Here is a 16,369-nt window from a genome sequence, read left to right as displayed (position 1 = left end):
ATGAGTGCCTGGGGAGATGGGATGCGAGCCAAGCTCCTGCTGATTACATAAGGCCTCTCTTTTCTCTGCTGCTGGCTCCAGCATACCGCCCACCCCCCCCCCCCCTCCCCCAGTGAGGGGGTCCATGCTGTATCTTCCCCAACACCCGGCCCGCGCCGTCCCGGGGCCCGGTTCGGCGGTGGTACGGGGCCAGAACAAAGCCCTTGTGTTGTGGGCAGGGCCCCCGTGTGGAGGGATCACAGCTAGAGTTAGTCTGGTGACTCGCACCGCCACGGGGCCGGGGAACAGGCTGCGCTCTTACTGTGACACAGCCAGCGCCTTTACTTTGATATATAAATGCGGCCCGTTGGTTAAAACGCAGCAGTTTTTACTGTGATGCAAGCAACGCCTTTACTCCGATACAGGCTGCGCTCTTACTGTGGTACAGCCAGCGCCTTTACTTTGATACACGCGGCCCTTCGACGGTGATGAACACAGTGGGTTCGACTGGGATGCGAGCAGCGCTTTTACTCTGATACAGGCCCGTGCTTTTATTGTGATACAGGCAGCTGGGTTAAAGCGAAACAGCGTGCCTTCCACGTAGAGCGCTGACATCGGGGTCGGAACCGACAACCGTTCAGCAGTGAGGCGCTGTTCTGCCCCAGGGCTTTACAGACAGACAGACAGACAGGCAGGGCTCTGCCCCCCCCCCTCCCCGCGCGCTACATAAATCACCCCCGGGCCTCCCGTCAACGTGTGGAAGCACGGCCTTGCCACCGCAGATTCCACACACACAGACGGTGAAATAAGCGATTAGATGAGACACAAACATCCCTGGATCCCTGAATCCCTCTCTTTGTGCTCGGGAATGTTAATGGCGGGATGGGAATGATGGTGATCCCAATAAAAATTCTCCTTTTTATTCTCTGGTTTTTACGCTCGCACTATAAACGTATTTAAGCGTCCCCCCTCACAGTGGGATGGGGGGGGGGGGGGGGCTGTCGGACTGTGATATGATGTTTATGACCCCGGGGCTGATATCTCTCGTCGGGGTAAGTCGAGCAAGGCATCATTATTGTCATTTGAGGGGCGTTTTTTAATCGGCGTGCGGGTCGTAAATCGGATTCGGAGTCTCTCAGTCGGAAGGGTAATTTGAATCGGAATCTGAATAATTACACGCCGGGGCTGCTGTGGTTTTTCCCGCCCTGCGGCGGAACATGGGATCCCGGCCAACGCTTCAAACCCGGGTCCGGCCTAGCGCCTCCGGGGTGTGTGAGCCTGCGTGTGCGTGTGCGCGTGCGCGCGCGTGTGTGTGCGTGTGTGTGTGTGTGTGTGTGTGTGTGTGTGTGACGTCACGTGACTGAACACAGTCGTTTTCTCTACAGCCACTCAAACCTGTGCTTTATCTTCTGTCACGAAGCAGACGCCTTTACGTTAACGCAGTGATGTGTGCGTGTTCCCCTGGCTCCGCAGCGAGTGCAACAGCAACCGGGACTCCGTGCTGTCCTACACCAGCGTGCGCAGCAACAGCTCCTACCTGGGCAGCGACGAGATGGGGTCGGGTGAGTCGCCCTGCCGTCGCCGTGGATACGGCTGGGGCAGCTCTTGTTCTTGTGCGTGTGTCTCCTGGGATTACTCTGCAAGTGGGTGACCTGGTCCTCTTGGTCCTCCCCCCTAGGAGACGAGCTGCCCTGGGACATGAGGATCCCCTCAGACAAACAGGACAAGCTCCACGGCTGCCTGGAGCACCTCTTTAACCAGGTAACCCCCCTAGCTCGTTAACCAATTAACCTCTTTAACCAGGTAACCCCCCTACCTCGTTAACCAATTAACCTCTTTAACTAGATAACCCCCCTACCTCGTTAACGAATGAACCTTTTTAACCGGGCAACCTCCCTACCTCATTAACCAATTAACCTCTCTAACCAGGTAACCCCCCTACTTCGTTAACCAATTAAGCTCTTTAACCAGGTAACCCACCTACCTTGTTAACCAATTCACCTCTTTAACCTTGTTAACCAATTAACATATTTGACCAGTTAATCACCTTCCTCGTTAACCAATTCACCTATTAAGCCACCATGTTAACAAATTAACTGTTTTAACCCGGTATCCTCCCTTGTAAACCAGTTAACCCTTAACCAGGTAACATATTTACCTGGTGAACCGACTAACCTTTTTCACCAGGTCTAATTTTCTCACACTCACCAACTTGTTCTTCGTGAGGCGGACGCTGACCAGATGAATACCGTGACTTATTCCCCACATGTGTTTACCCAAATCAATTCAAATCAAAGGAGCTTTATTGGCATGAAAAGACAAGATGTCTTTGTTTGCTTGCCAAAGCGAATATGAAGTTGATTCACGTAGTGTTTATAAAAGAACAAGAAAACCGATTCAATACAACAATAAAAAAGGTATAAATAAATACACACGCACAGCCACCCTCGCCCCTGGCCAGGTAAACAACAGATGCAGGTTCATTAATCATGGCCGTCTTCTGGTCCTGATGCTGAGAGATTTAAACCAGACGATGCTAGCGAGAAGAGTGTGTGTTCATGTGTGTGTGTTTTAATGGTGGAAACCTTGGCAGCAGAGTGTGTATGTGTGCGGATTAGGGCAGAGGAAGAGGAAGAGGATACAAAGAAACACTCACTGACTACCTGAATGTCATCCTGTGTGTGTGTGTGTGTGTGTGTGTGTGTGTGTGTGTGTGTGTGTGTGTGTGTGTGTGTGTGTGTGTGTGTGTGTGTGTGTGTGTGTGCGCGCGCGTAGGTGGACTCCATCAACAGCCTGCTCAAAGGACCGGTTATGACCAAGGCCTGTGAAGAAACCAAGCACTTCCACCCTGACCACAGCCAGCCAGGTGTGTGTGTGTGTGTGTGTCTACATGTCTTTTTACTTGTGTGTGTGTGTGTGTGTGTATTTGGGCCACCATGCCTCCTGTAATTAATTCAGTCAAAGGGCGTGGCATGAAATCAATGTTTACGCAAGGCATACACACACATGGCCCAAATGTGTGTGTGTGTGTGTGTGTGTGTGTGTGTGTGTGTGTGTGTGTGTGTGTGTGTGTGTGTGTGTGTGTGTGTGTGTGTGTGTGTGTGTGTGTGTGTGTGTGTGTGTGTGTGTGTGTGTACTGTTTAATGATTTAAATGCTTTTATCCAAAGTAAACGTAGAGTGATTAAAATGTAATCCATGTAATGAAGGAGCAGGGAGAGTGTTCAGCCATCTTGCTCTAGGATGCCTCCAGGGAGACTGGGGATCGAACCCACACCCTTTCGGCTGGGGGGTCAAACACCCATAGCTAGCTGCTATGCTACCGTGCTAGTCTGAAGCATACACACCTTCACCATGTTAAGCGAACCACTCTCCCCTTCTCTCTCCTCTCCTATCCTCTTCCTCTCCTTCTCCTCTTCCTCTCCTATCCTCTTCCTCTCTCCTCTCCAACTCCTCTTCCCTCTCCTCTCCTCTTACTCTCCTCTTCTCTTCTTCTCCCTCCTCTTACTCTCCTCTTCTCTTCTTCTCCCTCCTCTTACTCTCCTCTCCTCCTCCTCTCCCTCTCCTCTCCTCTTCCCTCTCTTCTTCCCTCTCCTCTTCCCTCCCTTCTCTCTCTTCTCTCTCCTCTCTCTCCTCTCATCCTCTCCTCTCCTCTTCTTCTCCCTCCTCTTCCCTCTCCTCCTCCTCTCCTCTTCTTCCCTCCCTTCTCTCTCCTCTCTCTCCTCTCCTCTCCGCTCTCTCCTCTTCCTCTCCTCCTTTTATTCTCCTCCCCTCCTCCGTCGCCTTGGCGACGAGCAGAGTTCCGGCACACGGAGGACTGGACGGTGCGTTGTCGCTGCGTGATCCACAAGAACATCCAGGAGGACCCGTGGAACCTGCCCAGCTCCATCCGGACGCTGGTGGACAGCCTGCAGCGCTTCGTGGAAGGTGAGGCCCTGCTGAACGTAGCTCTGGTGAACGTAGCTCTGCTGAACGTAGCTCGGGTGAACGTAGCTCGGGTGAACGTAGCTCGGGTGAACGTAGCTCTGGTGAACGTAGCTCTGGTGAACGTAGCTCTGGTGAACGTAGCTCTGGTGAACGTAGCTCTGGTGAACGTAGCCCTGGTGAACGTAGCCCTGGTGAACGTAGCCCTGGTGAACGTAGCTCGGGTGAACGTAGCTCTGGTGAACGTAGCTCTGGTGAACGTAGCTCTGGTGAACGTAGCTCTGGTGAACGTAGCTCTGGTGAACGTAGCTCTGGTGAACGTAGCTCTGGTGAACGTAGCTCGGGTGAACGTAGCTCTGGTGAACGTAGCTCTGGTGAACGTAGCTCTGGTGAACGTAGCTCTGGTGAACGTAGCTCGGGTGAACGTAGCTCGGGTGAACGTAGCTCTGGTGAACGTAGCTCTGGTGAACGTAGCTCTGGTGAACGTAGCTCTGGTGAACGTAGCTCTGGTGAACGTAGCTCTGGTGAACGTAGCCCTGGTGAACGTAGCCCTGGTGAACGTAGCTCTGGTGAACGTAGCTCTGGTGAACGTAGCTCTGGTGAACGTAGCTCTGGTGAACGTAGCTCTGGTGAACGTAGCTCTGGTGAACGTAGCTCGGGTGAACGTAGCTCTGGTGAACGTAGCTCTGGTGAACGTAGCTCTGGTGAACGTAGCTCTGAACGTATGAACGTACCTCTGGTTATCCTTGTCAACAACTTTGGTTCGTATTTTTGTATTGAATCAGACCTATGATGTAGCACTTATGCTTGTATAATGTAAGGTCTAGTCTCCCTTATGTAGCAGAATGCTTCCATATTTATTGAGACTTGATCAGGTGAAATAAAAATGAAAGATGAAAATAATCGTAACTTAAAAATAACATTAGCATCGACTTTTAAGCATTTCATAGATTTTGCTTCTCCTTTTCTCCTCCTCCTCCTCCTCCTCCTCCTCCTCCTCCTCCTCCTCGTCGTCTCCCAGACGGGAAGAACCAGCTGCTCCTGGCTCTCCTCAAGTGTACAGGTACTGCTCCAAGCATCGCACCCCCTCGGCCCTCCCTAAGGGTCAGGGTTAGATGGTCAGGGTTAGGTGGTCAGGGTTGGATGGTCAGGGTTAGATGGTCAGGGTTGGATGGTCAGGGTTAGGTGGTCAGGGTTAGATGGTCAGGGTTAGATGGTTAGGGTTAGGTGGTCAGGGTTAGATGGTTAGGGTTAGGTGGTTAGGGTTAGGTGGTTAGGGTTGGATGGTCAGGGTTGGATGGTCAGGGTTAGATGTTAGAGATGGACTAGAGCCACAGATTGGATTGGCTCCGGCATTGTGTAGGAACTAATTTGTTGTTTGTTGTAGAGGATTTAGATGAACCATTACAGCGGTCCCACTGCAACCTAACAAGTGCTTCACAAAGTGTTTTGGCGTTCATTAGCCTCATCACTTCATCCATAGCTGGCATTTTGTAACATTCTCTCTCTCTCTCTCTCTCTCTCTCTCTCTCTCTCTCTCTTCCCCCCCCCCCCCCCCCCCAGACACCTCCCTCCAGCTGAGGAGGGATGTGATCTTCTGCCAGGCCGCGGGTGCGGCGGTGCTAACGCTAGCTGAGCAGCTCCTCGCGGCGCTGCGCGCGCGCTACAACAACGCCGGGGAGTACCAGGAGGACAGCAAGGAGACCAGCCGGAAGTGGCTGGAGCAGGTGTCCGCCATCGGGGTGCTGCTGCACTTCCAGAGCTCGCTGGCGCCCCACCTGGTGAGGAGTGGTACTGCACGGTCAAAGAATAACATAGCAAGCGTGTGACTCATCCCCACGATGTTGTCGGTACAGTGTACATGTTGAAGGTTTCACGCCGCCGTCCATTCACACCGAAACTGCACTTTCAGACTAATTCACTCAAAGTGAAAAAAGGAAATGCCTCATTTCACTTTCCCTGTGCTATGTTGACATTATGTAAAGGATGTGGCGATGACGTGTCAGCCAAACCGGTGATTTTCAATGCACGTGTTGTCAATCACGTTTGCAACTGTTGACTGTCAGTCGCAGTCTCCCTCAAGAGAAGTGAAGCATTCCTCAAAGCGTCCTTTTGACTGCACATCTGTCTGCTAACAACAAACATTCAAATCTCCCTTCCTCTCCCTCCTCTCCCTCCTCCCTCTCTCCCTCTGTCTCCCTTCCAACCCCCCCCCCCCCCCCCCCCCCACTCCATCCCTACCACCTCCTCCCTCACTCTCTCCCCCCCTCCCTCTCCTCCTCTCTCAACCCTCCCTCCCTCTCACCCTTTCCTCCCTCCCCCCCTCCCTCCTCCTCCATCCACCCTCCTCTACCTCCCTCCCCCCCTCCCTACTCCTCTATCAACTCTCCTCTACCTCCCTCTCTCCCCTCCTCCCCCCTCCCTCTCCTCCTCTCCCCCCCCCCCCCCTGGCAGAAGGAGGAGCGTACCATGCTGGAGGACACTAAGGCCGCTCTGTTGGACCTGGACAAGCTCACCGTGTTCTTCAAGCAGACCCAAAACGAGTATCTGGTGCCCAGTAAGTCCCGCCCTGACGGACACACAGGGGGACCTCTCAGAGGGCGGGGGCGGGGCCACGCAGCTGGAGGGGCCGGGATAAGGTTCCCTTGTGCTCTCTGAATCTCCCCCTTCTGCCTTCCGACGCTGGCACCCATCGCCGTCTCAGACCACGTCTCTCTCTCTCTCCGTCCCTCTCTCTCTCTCGCTCTCCCTCTCCGTCCCTCTCTCCCTCTCTCTCTCCCTCTCCCCCTCTATCTCCCTCCTCCCTCCTCTCTCTCTCTCTCTCTCTCTCTCTCTCTCTCTCTCTCTCTCTCTCTCTCTCTCTCTCTCTCTCTCTCTCTCTCTCTCTCTCTCTCTCTCTCTCTCTCTCGCTCTCCATCTCTCTCTCTCTCCCTCCTAACCCTCGCTCGTTCGGCCTCTACATTTAAATTCACGCCTCCACCCCTCCCAAACGAGGCGACCGGTGGAGTCGGGTGAATCAATCCTCCGACACCACCCATGAATCATTCACACTCCAGCCAGAAACGCTCTCCCTGTCCTGGGTCAGCCGGCCGGAGGCTGGCCCGCATAGCTCCACTCTCTGTGGGTGGTGCAAAGGGTAGATGGTGTATACGGTATGTGGGTGGTGTACAGGGTATGTGGGTGGTGTACAGGGTATGTGGGTGGTGTACAGGGTATGTGGGTGGTGTACAGGGTATGTGGGTGGTGTACAGGGTATGTGGGTGGTGTATAGGGTATGTGGGTGGTGTACAGGGTATGTGGGTGGTGTACAGGGTATGTGGGTGGTGTATAGGGTATGTGGGTGGTGTACAGGGTATGTGGGTGGTGTATAGGGTAAGTGAGTGATATATAGGGTATAGGGGTGGTGTATTGGGTAAGTGGGTGGTGTATAGGGTAGATGTTGTATAGGGTAAGTCGATGGTGTATGTGGGTGGTGTATAGAGTATGTGGGTGGTGTATAGGGTAGATGTTGTATAGGGTAAGTCGATGGTGTATGTGGGTGGTGTATAGGGTATGTGGGTGGTGTATAGGGTATAGGGTAAGTCACTGGTGTATGTGGGTGGTGTATAGGGTAGATGTTGTCTAGGGTAAGTCGATGGTGTATGTGGGTGGTGTATAGAGTATGTGGGTGGTGTATAGGGTAAGTCACTGGTGTATGTGGGTGGTGTACAGGGTCTGTGGGCCAGGATGGTGGCGTGAGATAGATGGTTAGCAGTTGCCTGGCGACCGCGACCCACTGCTCCGTCTTACCTCTGGGTCGATCCGGACGCAGGATCTCGTCTCGTCGGCGGTCTGAGCCTCTTCCTCATCTCCCTCATCTTCACTTCAGACTTGAGCTGCTGTGTTTGAGCTGGATCTCGCTGAAGGACTTGCAGCTGTGTGCGTAGTGTTGTAGACCCTGGGCGGTGATCTCATCGCGACCTCGCACCCTCCAATAGCGTGCCGTCTGTTTTTCTGGCGAAATGCATTCTGGGTAGGGACGCATATCCACCGCATATAGGCGCGGGAATGATGCGCACAGGTTGGCAAAGCGTGAACTCACAGATGAACATAAATACGCACACGCACGCGCACACACCCACGCACGCACACACACGTAGACATGTACTCAAAGACACACGCGCACACAGAAACAGATACACGTAGACGCAGACACACGCACACACACAGACAAGAACGCACAGCCAATGTTTTTTTAATGTGCTTTTAAACGGCCCTCCACCTGCTGCTTCAGAGGCAGCTCTCGGGCCTCTTATCTGCTCCGCTGTCCACCCGACCTGAAGCCCGGGCGCAGTCCCAGGGCGCAGTATTGATCGGATAAGAGCAGCTGAGTGGGCTGGGAGGCTACAGTGGTCTCTGCGGAGCTCTGTAAGCGCTATAGGAAATGGACCCTCCACCTCTTCCTCCACCTCCTCCTTTTTCTCCAACCTTCTCCCTTCCCCACCGCTTCCTCCTCCACCCTTTCTCCCCCCTCCTCCACTGCCCCCTTTTCTCCTCCCTCCACCACCTCCACCTCTACCACCTCCACTTGCTTCAGCCCTCAGCTGGACAGGGCCCTGGGGTTCAGTAGAGCGGACCGCCCCACGTCTGTCTCTAGAAGGGTTCACTGAGCACCGGTTAGAGGGACAATATTGTATTTAAGTGTAAAAGATCATTAAATGTGCATGTGTGTGTGTTTGTGTTATTAATCGCGTCTGTGTGTGTATGTATTAATGCCTGTGTGTGTGTGTGTGTGTGTGTGTGTGTGTGTGTGTGTGTGTGTGTGTGTGTGTGTGTGTGTGTGTGTGTGTGTGTGTGTGTGTGTGTGTGTGTGTGTGTGTGTGTGTGTGTGTATGTTTGTGAGTACTAATGCGTGCCTGTGTGCAGATTAATGCGCCCTGTGTTTGTGTGTGTGGGTGTGTGTGTATTAATGCATCCTGTCTGTGTATGCATTGATGCGCCCTGGGTATGAATGTGTGTGTATTAATGTGCCGTGTGTGTGTGTCTGTGTATTTATGCCTCCTGTGTGTGTGTGTGTGTGTGTGTGTGTGTGTGTTTTAATGTGTGTGTATTAATGTGCCCTATGTGTGTGTGTGTGTATTTATGCCTCCTGTGTGTGTGTGTGTATTAATGCGCCCTCTGTATGAATGTGTGTGCATTAATGCACCCTGTGTTTGTGTGTGTGTGTGTTTGTGTGTGTATTAATGCACCCTGTGTTTGTGTGTGTGTGTGTTTGTGTGTGTATTAATGCGCCCTGTGTGTGTGTGTGTGTGTGTGTGTGTGTGTGTGTGTGTGTGTGTGTGTTTTAATATGCGTGTATAAATGCGAGTGTATGTGTGTGTGTGTGTGTGTGTCTGTATGTATTGATGCGCCCTGTGTATGATTGTGTGTGTATTAACTCACCTGTGTGTGTTGCAGACACGCCCGTGTCCTACCAGGTGGACGGCGGTCGTCAGGCGCTGCGCGTCACCCTGCTGCTGGACAGCTGTCACTTCAGCGAGCTGCCCAGCCGTCTGCAGAACGGAGGCAGCCTCAAGCTGCACACCGTGCTGTTCACCCGCGGTACGACCCCGGGACGGGTGGGACCAGGGGGAGGGACCAGGGGGAGGGACCAGGGAGAGAGAGAACCAGGGGGGGACCAGGGGGAGGGACCAGGGGGAGGGACCAGGGAGAGAGAGAACCAGGGGGGGACCAGGGGGAGGGACCAGGGGGAGGGACCAGGGTAGACAGAGAACCAGGGGTAGAGGACACAACCAGGGGTAGAGGACACAACCAGGGGTAGAGGACCCAGGGTAGAGGACACAACCAGGGGAGAGGAACCAGGGTAGAGGACACAACCAGGGGAGAGGAACCAGGGGAGAGGACACAACCAGGGGAGAGGACCCAGGGGAGAGGACACAACCAGGGGAGAGAGGGGGTCCCAGGGGAGAGAGGGGGTCCCAGGGGAGAGAGGGGGTCCCAGGGGAGAGAGGGGGGGTCCCAGGGGAGAGGAAACAACCAGGGGAGAGGACCCAGGGGAGAGGACACAACCAGGGGAGAGGAACAGAACCAGGACTGAGAACCCAGGGTAGAGAGGCTGGGGACAGAACCGGGGCCAGGGACACAGTTGTAGTAGTAGGGACATCCAGAAAAGGGGATACACTCAGAGCAGAGGGACCCAGGGGATAGAGATCCAGGGCTGAGGACCCCTGGACCAGGGGACACAACCGTAGTAGCGACACAGCAAGACCGGGGCTGGGGTCAACGCAAGGGGTGGATGGCGGAGCCAGAGCAGGGCTGAGGGACTTGATGGGGGCGGATATAGCTCAACACTACCCCCTTGTGGGGGAGTCTATGAACTGCAGTTACACACTTGAAAGGCCAGGTGCTGAAGTGGGCATGCTTGTTTGTGCTTGTGTGTGACAGTGCCAGCAGCTGTGAAGCTAAAGGCCAAAAGAAAAGAGGATTTAAATTCTCTGTGTGTGTGTGTGTGTATTGCTCTCAGGCTTTGTGTGAACAATTTGTGTGTGCGTGCAGCTCTGAAGTACAATGTTTATAAAAAATGAGTGCGAGTGTCTGTATGCATTTTTGCGAGGCGTAATGTTTATAAATGCTGTGTGTGTGTGTGTGTGTGTGTGTGTGTGTGTGTGTGTGTGTGTGTGTGTGTGTGTGTGTGTGTGTGTGTGTGTGTGTGTGTGTGTGTGTGTGTGTGTGTGTGTGTGTGTGTGTCCCCAGCCCTGGAGCGTCCAGAGGGCTCGTCCCAGCAGGACTTTGTTGCCATGGAGGAGTTCCAGCAGAGGACCAACGCGGTGTCCCTGGAGAGGGTCAAAGCCTACTACCGCAAACTCAGGTATGCTACGCTAGGCTAATACTGTGCTAGGCTACTGCTGTTCTAGGCTAATTATTTGCTAGGACGAAGCCAGGCTAATGCTGGTCTATGGTAATTATGTGCTAGGCTAGTACTGTTCTAGGCTAATGATTTGCTAGGCTAATGCTGTGCTAGGCTAGTACTGTCCTAGGCTATTGCTGTTCTAGGCTAATGATTTGCTAGGCTAATGCTGTGCTAGGCTAATACTGTCCTAGGCTAGTGCTGTTCTAGGCTAATGCCCTGCTAGGCTGGTACTGTCCTAGGCTAGTTCTGTTATGGGCTCATGCTCAGCTAGGCTAGTACTGCGCTAGGCTAATACTGTGCTAGGCCACTGCTGTTCGAAGCTAATGATATGCTAGGATAATGCCAGACTAATGCTGTGCTATGCTAAGTCTCTGCCACCAGGCTCACTACTTCCCTCATTTTCCGTTTAGGATTATTAAGGAAAATCGTATCTTGACTGTGCTATAGTGATATGCTACGATGCTAACACTGTGCTACGCTGGTGTCCACAGGGCTTTCTACCTGGAGAAGTCAAACCTGCAGACCGACTCCAACACCACCGCCATGAAAATCGACCAGGTAGATATTAAGTCTTCAACTCCTTGCTCCTTCTCATCACCGTTTATGGCCTTACTTTTTTCATTTCAACGTATTCTGTCACTTTTGCTGTGATCCTGTGGCATGCTTTGTGACTTTTTTTTATCATTATTTTCTGTTGACACATTTCTGTGACTCAAAAATAAATGTGAGCACAGATACTGGGCCTGGAGGTCAGAGACCACCAGCCGAGCATTTCCAAAGTAAGAAGGTGTCCGGTACGCTGGGTTTCAATGGGAACCCCCCCCCGGTAGCTGGTCGAGAAGACCTGATTAATCCTCACTAACCTCCACACCTCCACTCCGATGAAGCACATTAAACACATTAAAACTCTGCATTTAACCCCAGACTAGACTCAAGAGAGCAGTAGACTAGCGTGCATCCCCTCCCCTGGCCCGCTGTAGCCGAGTAGTTGTAATGGAGTCCGCTGGTCGTAGAAAACACAATGGAGATCTCAGTTCCGGTCTGTCCTGGAACAGGAAGTCCATAAAAGGTTATTCCTGTCCCGCCCTTTAACTTCCTTCCATGGGCAACGGACAACACTGGTCTGGGTGATCAACCCCCTGTAAACACCTTTTCACTCAAACATCCGTTACCCGTATCGTTTGGCTGAATGACTTGGATGTACCGATTCTTCCGGAGATAAATTAGCATGAGCCACGAATGTAAACAATGGCAATACAGCATTTCTTTAACAACGTCTGTTAGACTGAAGGTGTGCCGGTTAGTAAAGAATTTACGGACGACATAACAGTGAATCATCATACAAGTATTCAACCAAATGTCCCCACACAAAGAACAAAGTGCTGTGTTGCTGTTGTTTAAATTCGCGGCGGACGCCTTTACGCTAAATAATCTGCTCTTCGGCGGAATCGGGCCAACGAGAAAATAACCAGGGATGACGACTCCTCTTTAATAAAGCTGTTCCCACCTCACCTTCTTCATACCAGCCTCCTCTCCGTTCCTCCCTTCCTCCCCCTCCACCGTCCCGTCACCTTTTGAACCACGCCGACCCCTGACCTTTGACCCCTGACCTTTCCTCCAGCTCCTGCGACCCCTGAACACGCTGGACGACCTGTGCCGCCTGATGCAGTCCTACGTCAACGTGCGGCCCAGCGCGGGAGGCCACCCGTCGGGGGTCAGCGTGCTGAGCGTCTCCTCGGAGCTCTGCAACCGCCTGGGGGCGTGCCACGTCACCATGTGCGCCACGGGCATGCAGAGGTCAGTCGCTACGCCCGCCGCCGCTGCCACCGCACACACACACACCCACCTGCGCTCACCTTGGGTGGGATGTGTGGCATGTGGTGCCGGATCCTCCTAGCCGAGTGTCGAGGTGACCCTGACTTCTGCCAACGAGCTGGCGTGTGTGAATGTGTGTATGAATGGGTGAATGTGCAATATTGTAAAGCGCTCTGAGCGGCCGCTGGTCAGAAAAGCGCTGTATAAATGCAGTCCATTCACCTACAGCAGTCAGACGGACCACAAATGACTGACACTCCATGTTCATCACCCTAGGCCAATAAGCCAAAAACCTACTTTAAGTGTCTCGATAATCTGAAGGCTCCGCCATCCGACAACATGCGGTCGCGCTGCTCTGATGAACTCCATTACCCAGCAGCCCCGGGGTGACCTGTAGCCTGTGTTGTGTCCATGCAGGTGCACCCTGAGCGTGACCCTGGAGCAGGCCATGATCCTGGCCCGCAACCACGGCCTCATCCCCCGCTGCATCATGCAGACCATGGACATCATGCGTAAACAGGTACACCACCGCCTGGGACTCCCCTGAAAAATACTTCTTAATCTCAGTGAAACTTTCACCTGGTTAAAAAAAAAAGGTATAATAAACAACCAAGTTTGTGAAGTGCTTTGGCTTTGTAGTGAATATTATGTGTTGTTTATATTCAAATGTATCATATTTTTAGATGTTCCGTTTTATTTTAAACCTACGTCTTGGTTCCGATTGCGTCGTTTACCTTTGGGTTTGAACCAAGAACCTTTCGACTGGGGAGTCAAACACCCTAACCACTGACTAGACTATGCTGCCCCCATTCACCCCAGAGAAAACGGTTGATAACGTCGGCCATTTTAACTATTTTTCCCGCTCTTTGTTCCATTCAACAGGGGACTCGGGTTGAGCTGTTTGCTAAAAACCTGAAGGTGATGGACCAGATGCCACCGTCAGCACCCAGGTAACATCAGCCCCTACCACACACCAACTACCATCTTGCATTGTACAGCACTGGTTAACTATTGTTGTTTTTAAATGTGCTACATAAATAAACTTGACTTGACTTCTTAAGTTAGAGTGAGATAGTCAGAGTAACAGAGTTAGAGTTAGATAACATTTTATCTAATTACAATTATTGAGTTAAGCACAGCAGCAGTGAAGGAAAAGATGCAAGATATACAGTATTTCAGTAAAATACAATACAATACAAAGTATTGCTAAAGTTATGCTATGAAACACTGAAAGAATTCAACCAACTGAAACCCAACTGAAACGCTTTAATATTACATATTCAACCCATGTTCTCCTCTGCCTCACAGGCTCTTCAGGTTGTGTTTGCCTCCGTCGGACGGAGATCTCTAGGGACACAACAACAGCACATCTACTCTGGACCTCTCACAACAAACAGGGAAGACCTCGAAGGACTCCAGCGGTTGAGGTCCTGAACGAATGTGGAGAAGAGGAAGAGGAGGAGCCAAGGGGAGGAGGAGCCAGAGGGAGGAGCCAAGAGGAGGAGATAGGGGAGGAGCCCAAGGGGGAGGAGCCAAGGGGAGGAGCTAGGGACAGAGTTTATACCTCTGTGTTTCTGACCGGGAGACCGTGACGTTGACGACTAAAAACAAATCCTTGTACTGGACGGTCCTCTGACCATCCCAGGGACCATTCCACCGTAGAAGAGGGAGAGCCTTTGTTGGGGTTATCGATTAACCCTCAGAACCATCAGAACAGACACAGAGCTGGAGTGGAGCTTCACCACCTGCGTGTGTGAACACCTGTTGACACTGAAGATCTCCACTTGAAAAAAACTCTTCTGTACCAGGGATTTTTATTGTAACAAAAAAAAGAAAAAACAGCTTGAAAATATGTCGAAGTCTTACAGGGGGGGGAAAGGAGGTCTTCGAGAAACGCATCAAACAATAATATGCTCGCAGCTGTCCAGGGCTGGCATTACTGGATTAACCAAACTACCTGCATCCTCCACTCATACCCCTAACACACGCTCACCGCATGCTTACCGGCCCGCTGACTGCAAGGCACGGGGCGGTCACTTTCACTGTCTTGGGGGAGGAGGAGGGAGGGGGGGAGTGAGGGAGGGAGGGAGGGAGGGAGGGAGGGGATGGTATATGAAGGGGTGAGGTTACGGGGGTGGATGGCCAAGGGAGAGACGGACCCCCCCCCCAACAGGGCTAGAGATCTCTAACAGGGGGGATATCTCTCCCTGTATGTGTCCGATTGCGAGTTGGGGGGGGGGGGGAAATCAAAGTGTTGGAGGTAAGCCGGATGAAGGGGTGGAGGAGGATCGCAGGACGGGGAAGGGGTCTGCCCCCCCCCCCCCCCAACGCATGTGGTCTCTGTGCAATTACTGTAGAGGTAGTGTGCGTACTGTATCACCACACTCGATGAAGGATAGTCTATTTATTGTAGCGGCGAAAAAAGAAGCGTCTTTTTAACCTCTCACTTATATCAGGTATTAAAGAACTTAAAAAGCATTCCAGCCTACGCCATAAACAGTATTTAATGGACCAATGGCATGCCATTCGTTTATTTTATTTTATTTAGACTCGGCTACCTGTGTATTTTTTTTTTTACTTTGTATCGATCACGGCGTTGATTGATTATAGGAGAGCGGGTGCGAGCTGAGGTTTCAGGGAGCGCGAGGGAGGGCGTCCACGACGCACCAATCAGGGGACAGAGAAAACCACGGCAGAGCTTGCAGCAGAGTTGTTTATTTTTTCGTTGGCGTGTGCGGCCAAGTCTGAGTTACTGAATCATGTGTTTTAAATTATTAATATATTGGTTTATAGCGCTAGTACTGGTGTTTATAGTGCGGACGTGGAGGACCGCGTCGGAGCTTTTCGTCTTCTTGCGTGACTCACAACAACAAGCTGTCTCGGATCAGGAGCCGGTGGAAAAAAAGCACAATTCATCCAGCGAGTTCACAGCGCTGCCGGTGGGGGTGGAAAAAACAAAAAGACGGCCGGTGGCAGAGGCAGAAGGGACCAGTGACGACCGAGGGCATAGACATGTTATTTTAATATGACAGATTTAAATTTTATTGCCAGTGTATATACAAACTGTGTAACCACGACGGACAGAGTAGTAAAATACAAATAAGCCCAACTTATGTCTTAATGAGTAACGCTGTGAGCTATACTGAATACGTTTTATTGGAGGGATTATTACATAACTTAGAGGATGTTTAAAACCTTCTGCTTTTTATGAAAAAAAATTAAAACACAGACTAGCGAGAGAAGAGTGCAGCTATGGGGGTTTCTCTGCCTCCATTTTGTGCTGGGATTCCGCTGTCCCACTTCCCGCCATTTTATTTATTTATTGAAGCTCTGGAATGCTAACATTTAAAGTGTCTAACCCCCACGTGCTACTGCAGCCGCTATAGACGCGTGACCTTAAACTCAACTTTTGCATATGAAAAACTGCCTAGTATGTCTATAAAACGACGGGGCCGTAGCGTCTTACATTAGCTAAATGCTCTTAAAAAGCGTCACTCTGAAGGGAAAATGCATCGGTCTTAATCATTTCTCGAGTAACATTTTAAACGTGATGTTTGCCTCCTGCAGAATGAACATGTCACTGACTATACTCATGTATTGACCATGTTTTAATGTTGCCCAAATGTACATACTTTATTTTACCATTTTATTTTGCCTGACAATAACTGTACAAAAGATTTTCTTCCCTCGCCTTTCTAAAAGTATAATTGTAAATGGAATCTTAACAAGCTAGTAAATAAAATGTTCTCAGTTCGATAATGCTA

The 16,369-nt window shown here is 51.6% G+C and overlaps 1 protein-coding gene across 1 annotated transcript in view; it reads left to right on the top strand.

Moving 5' to 3' along the window:
- prex1 (phosphatidylinositol-3,4,5-trisphosphate-dependent Rac exchange factor 1) overlaps positions 1 to 16,369 on the top strand; it is a 66,661-nt gene extending 50,292 nt beyond the window's left edge. Inside the window, 15 exon segments of the mRNA XM_060060289.1 lie at positions 1,453 to 1,541; positions 1,658 to 1,740; positions 2,755 to 2,845; positions 3,776 to 3,904; positions 4,923 to 4,964; positions 5,465 to 5,682; positions 6,356 to 6,458; positions 9,338 to 9,481; positions 10,634 to 10,748; positions 11,282 to 11,348; positions 11,525 to 11,569; positions 12,412 to 12,587; positions 13,023 to 13,125; positions 13,488 to 13,555; positions 13,914 to 16,369. Of these exon segments, the coding sequence (XP_059916272.1) occupies positions 1,453 to 1,541; positions 1,658 to 1,740; positions 2,755 to 2,845; positions 3,776 to 3,904; positions 4,923 to 4,964; positions 5,465 to 5,682; positions 6,356 to 6,458; positions 9,338 to 9,481; positions 10,634 to 10,748; positions 11,282 to 11,348; positions 11,525 to 11,569; positions 12,412 to 12,587; positions 13,023 to 13,125; positions 13,488 to 13,555; positions 13,914 to 13,956 (1,516 nt within the window). The 3' untranslated portion in view covers positions 13,957 to 16,369.

This window comes from Gadus macrocephalus, chromosome 1 (genome assembly GCF_031168955.1).
Source record: "Gadus macrocephalus chromosome 1, ASM3116895v1".
Lineage (NCBI taxonomy): Eukaryota > Metazoa > Chordata > Actinopteri > Gadiformes > Gadidae > Gadus > Gadus macrocephalus.
Note: the sequence above shows the minus strand (reverse complement) of the source record. Positions and strands in the feature narration are given on the sequence as shown.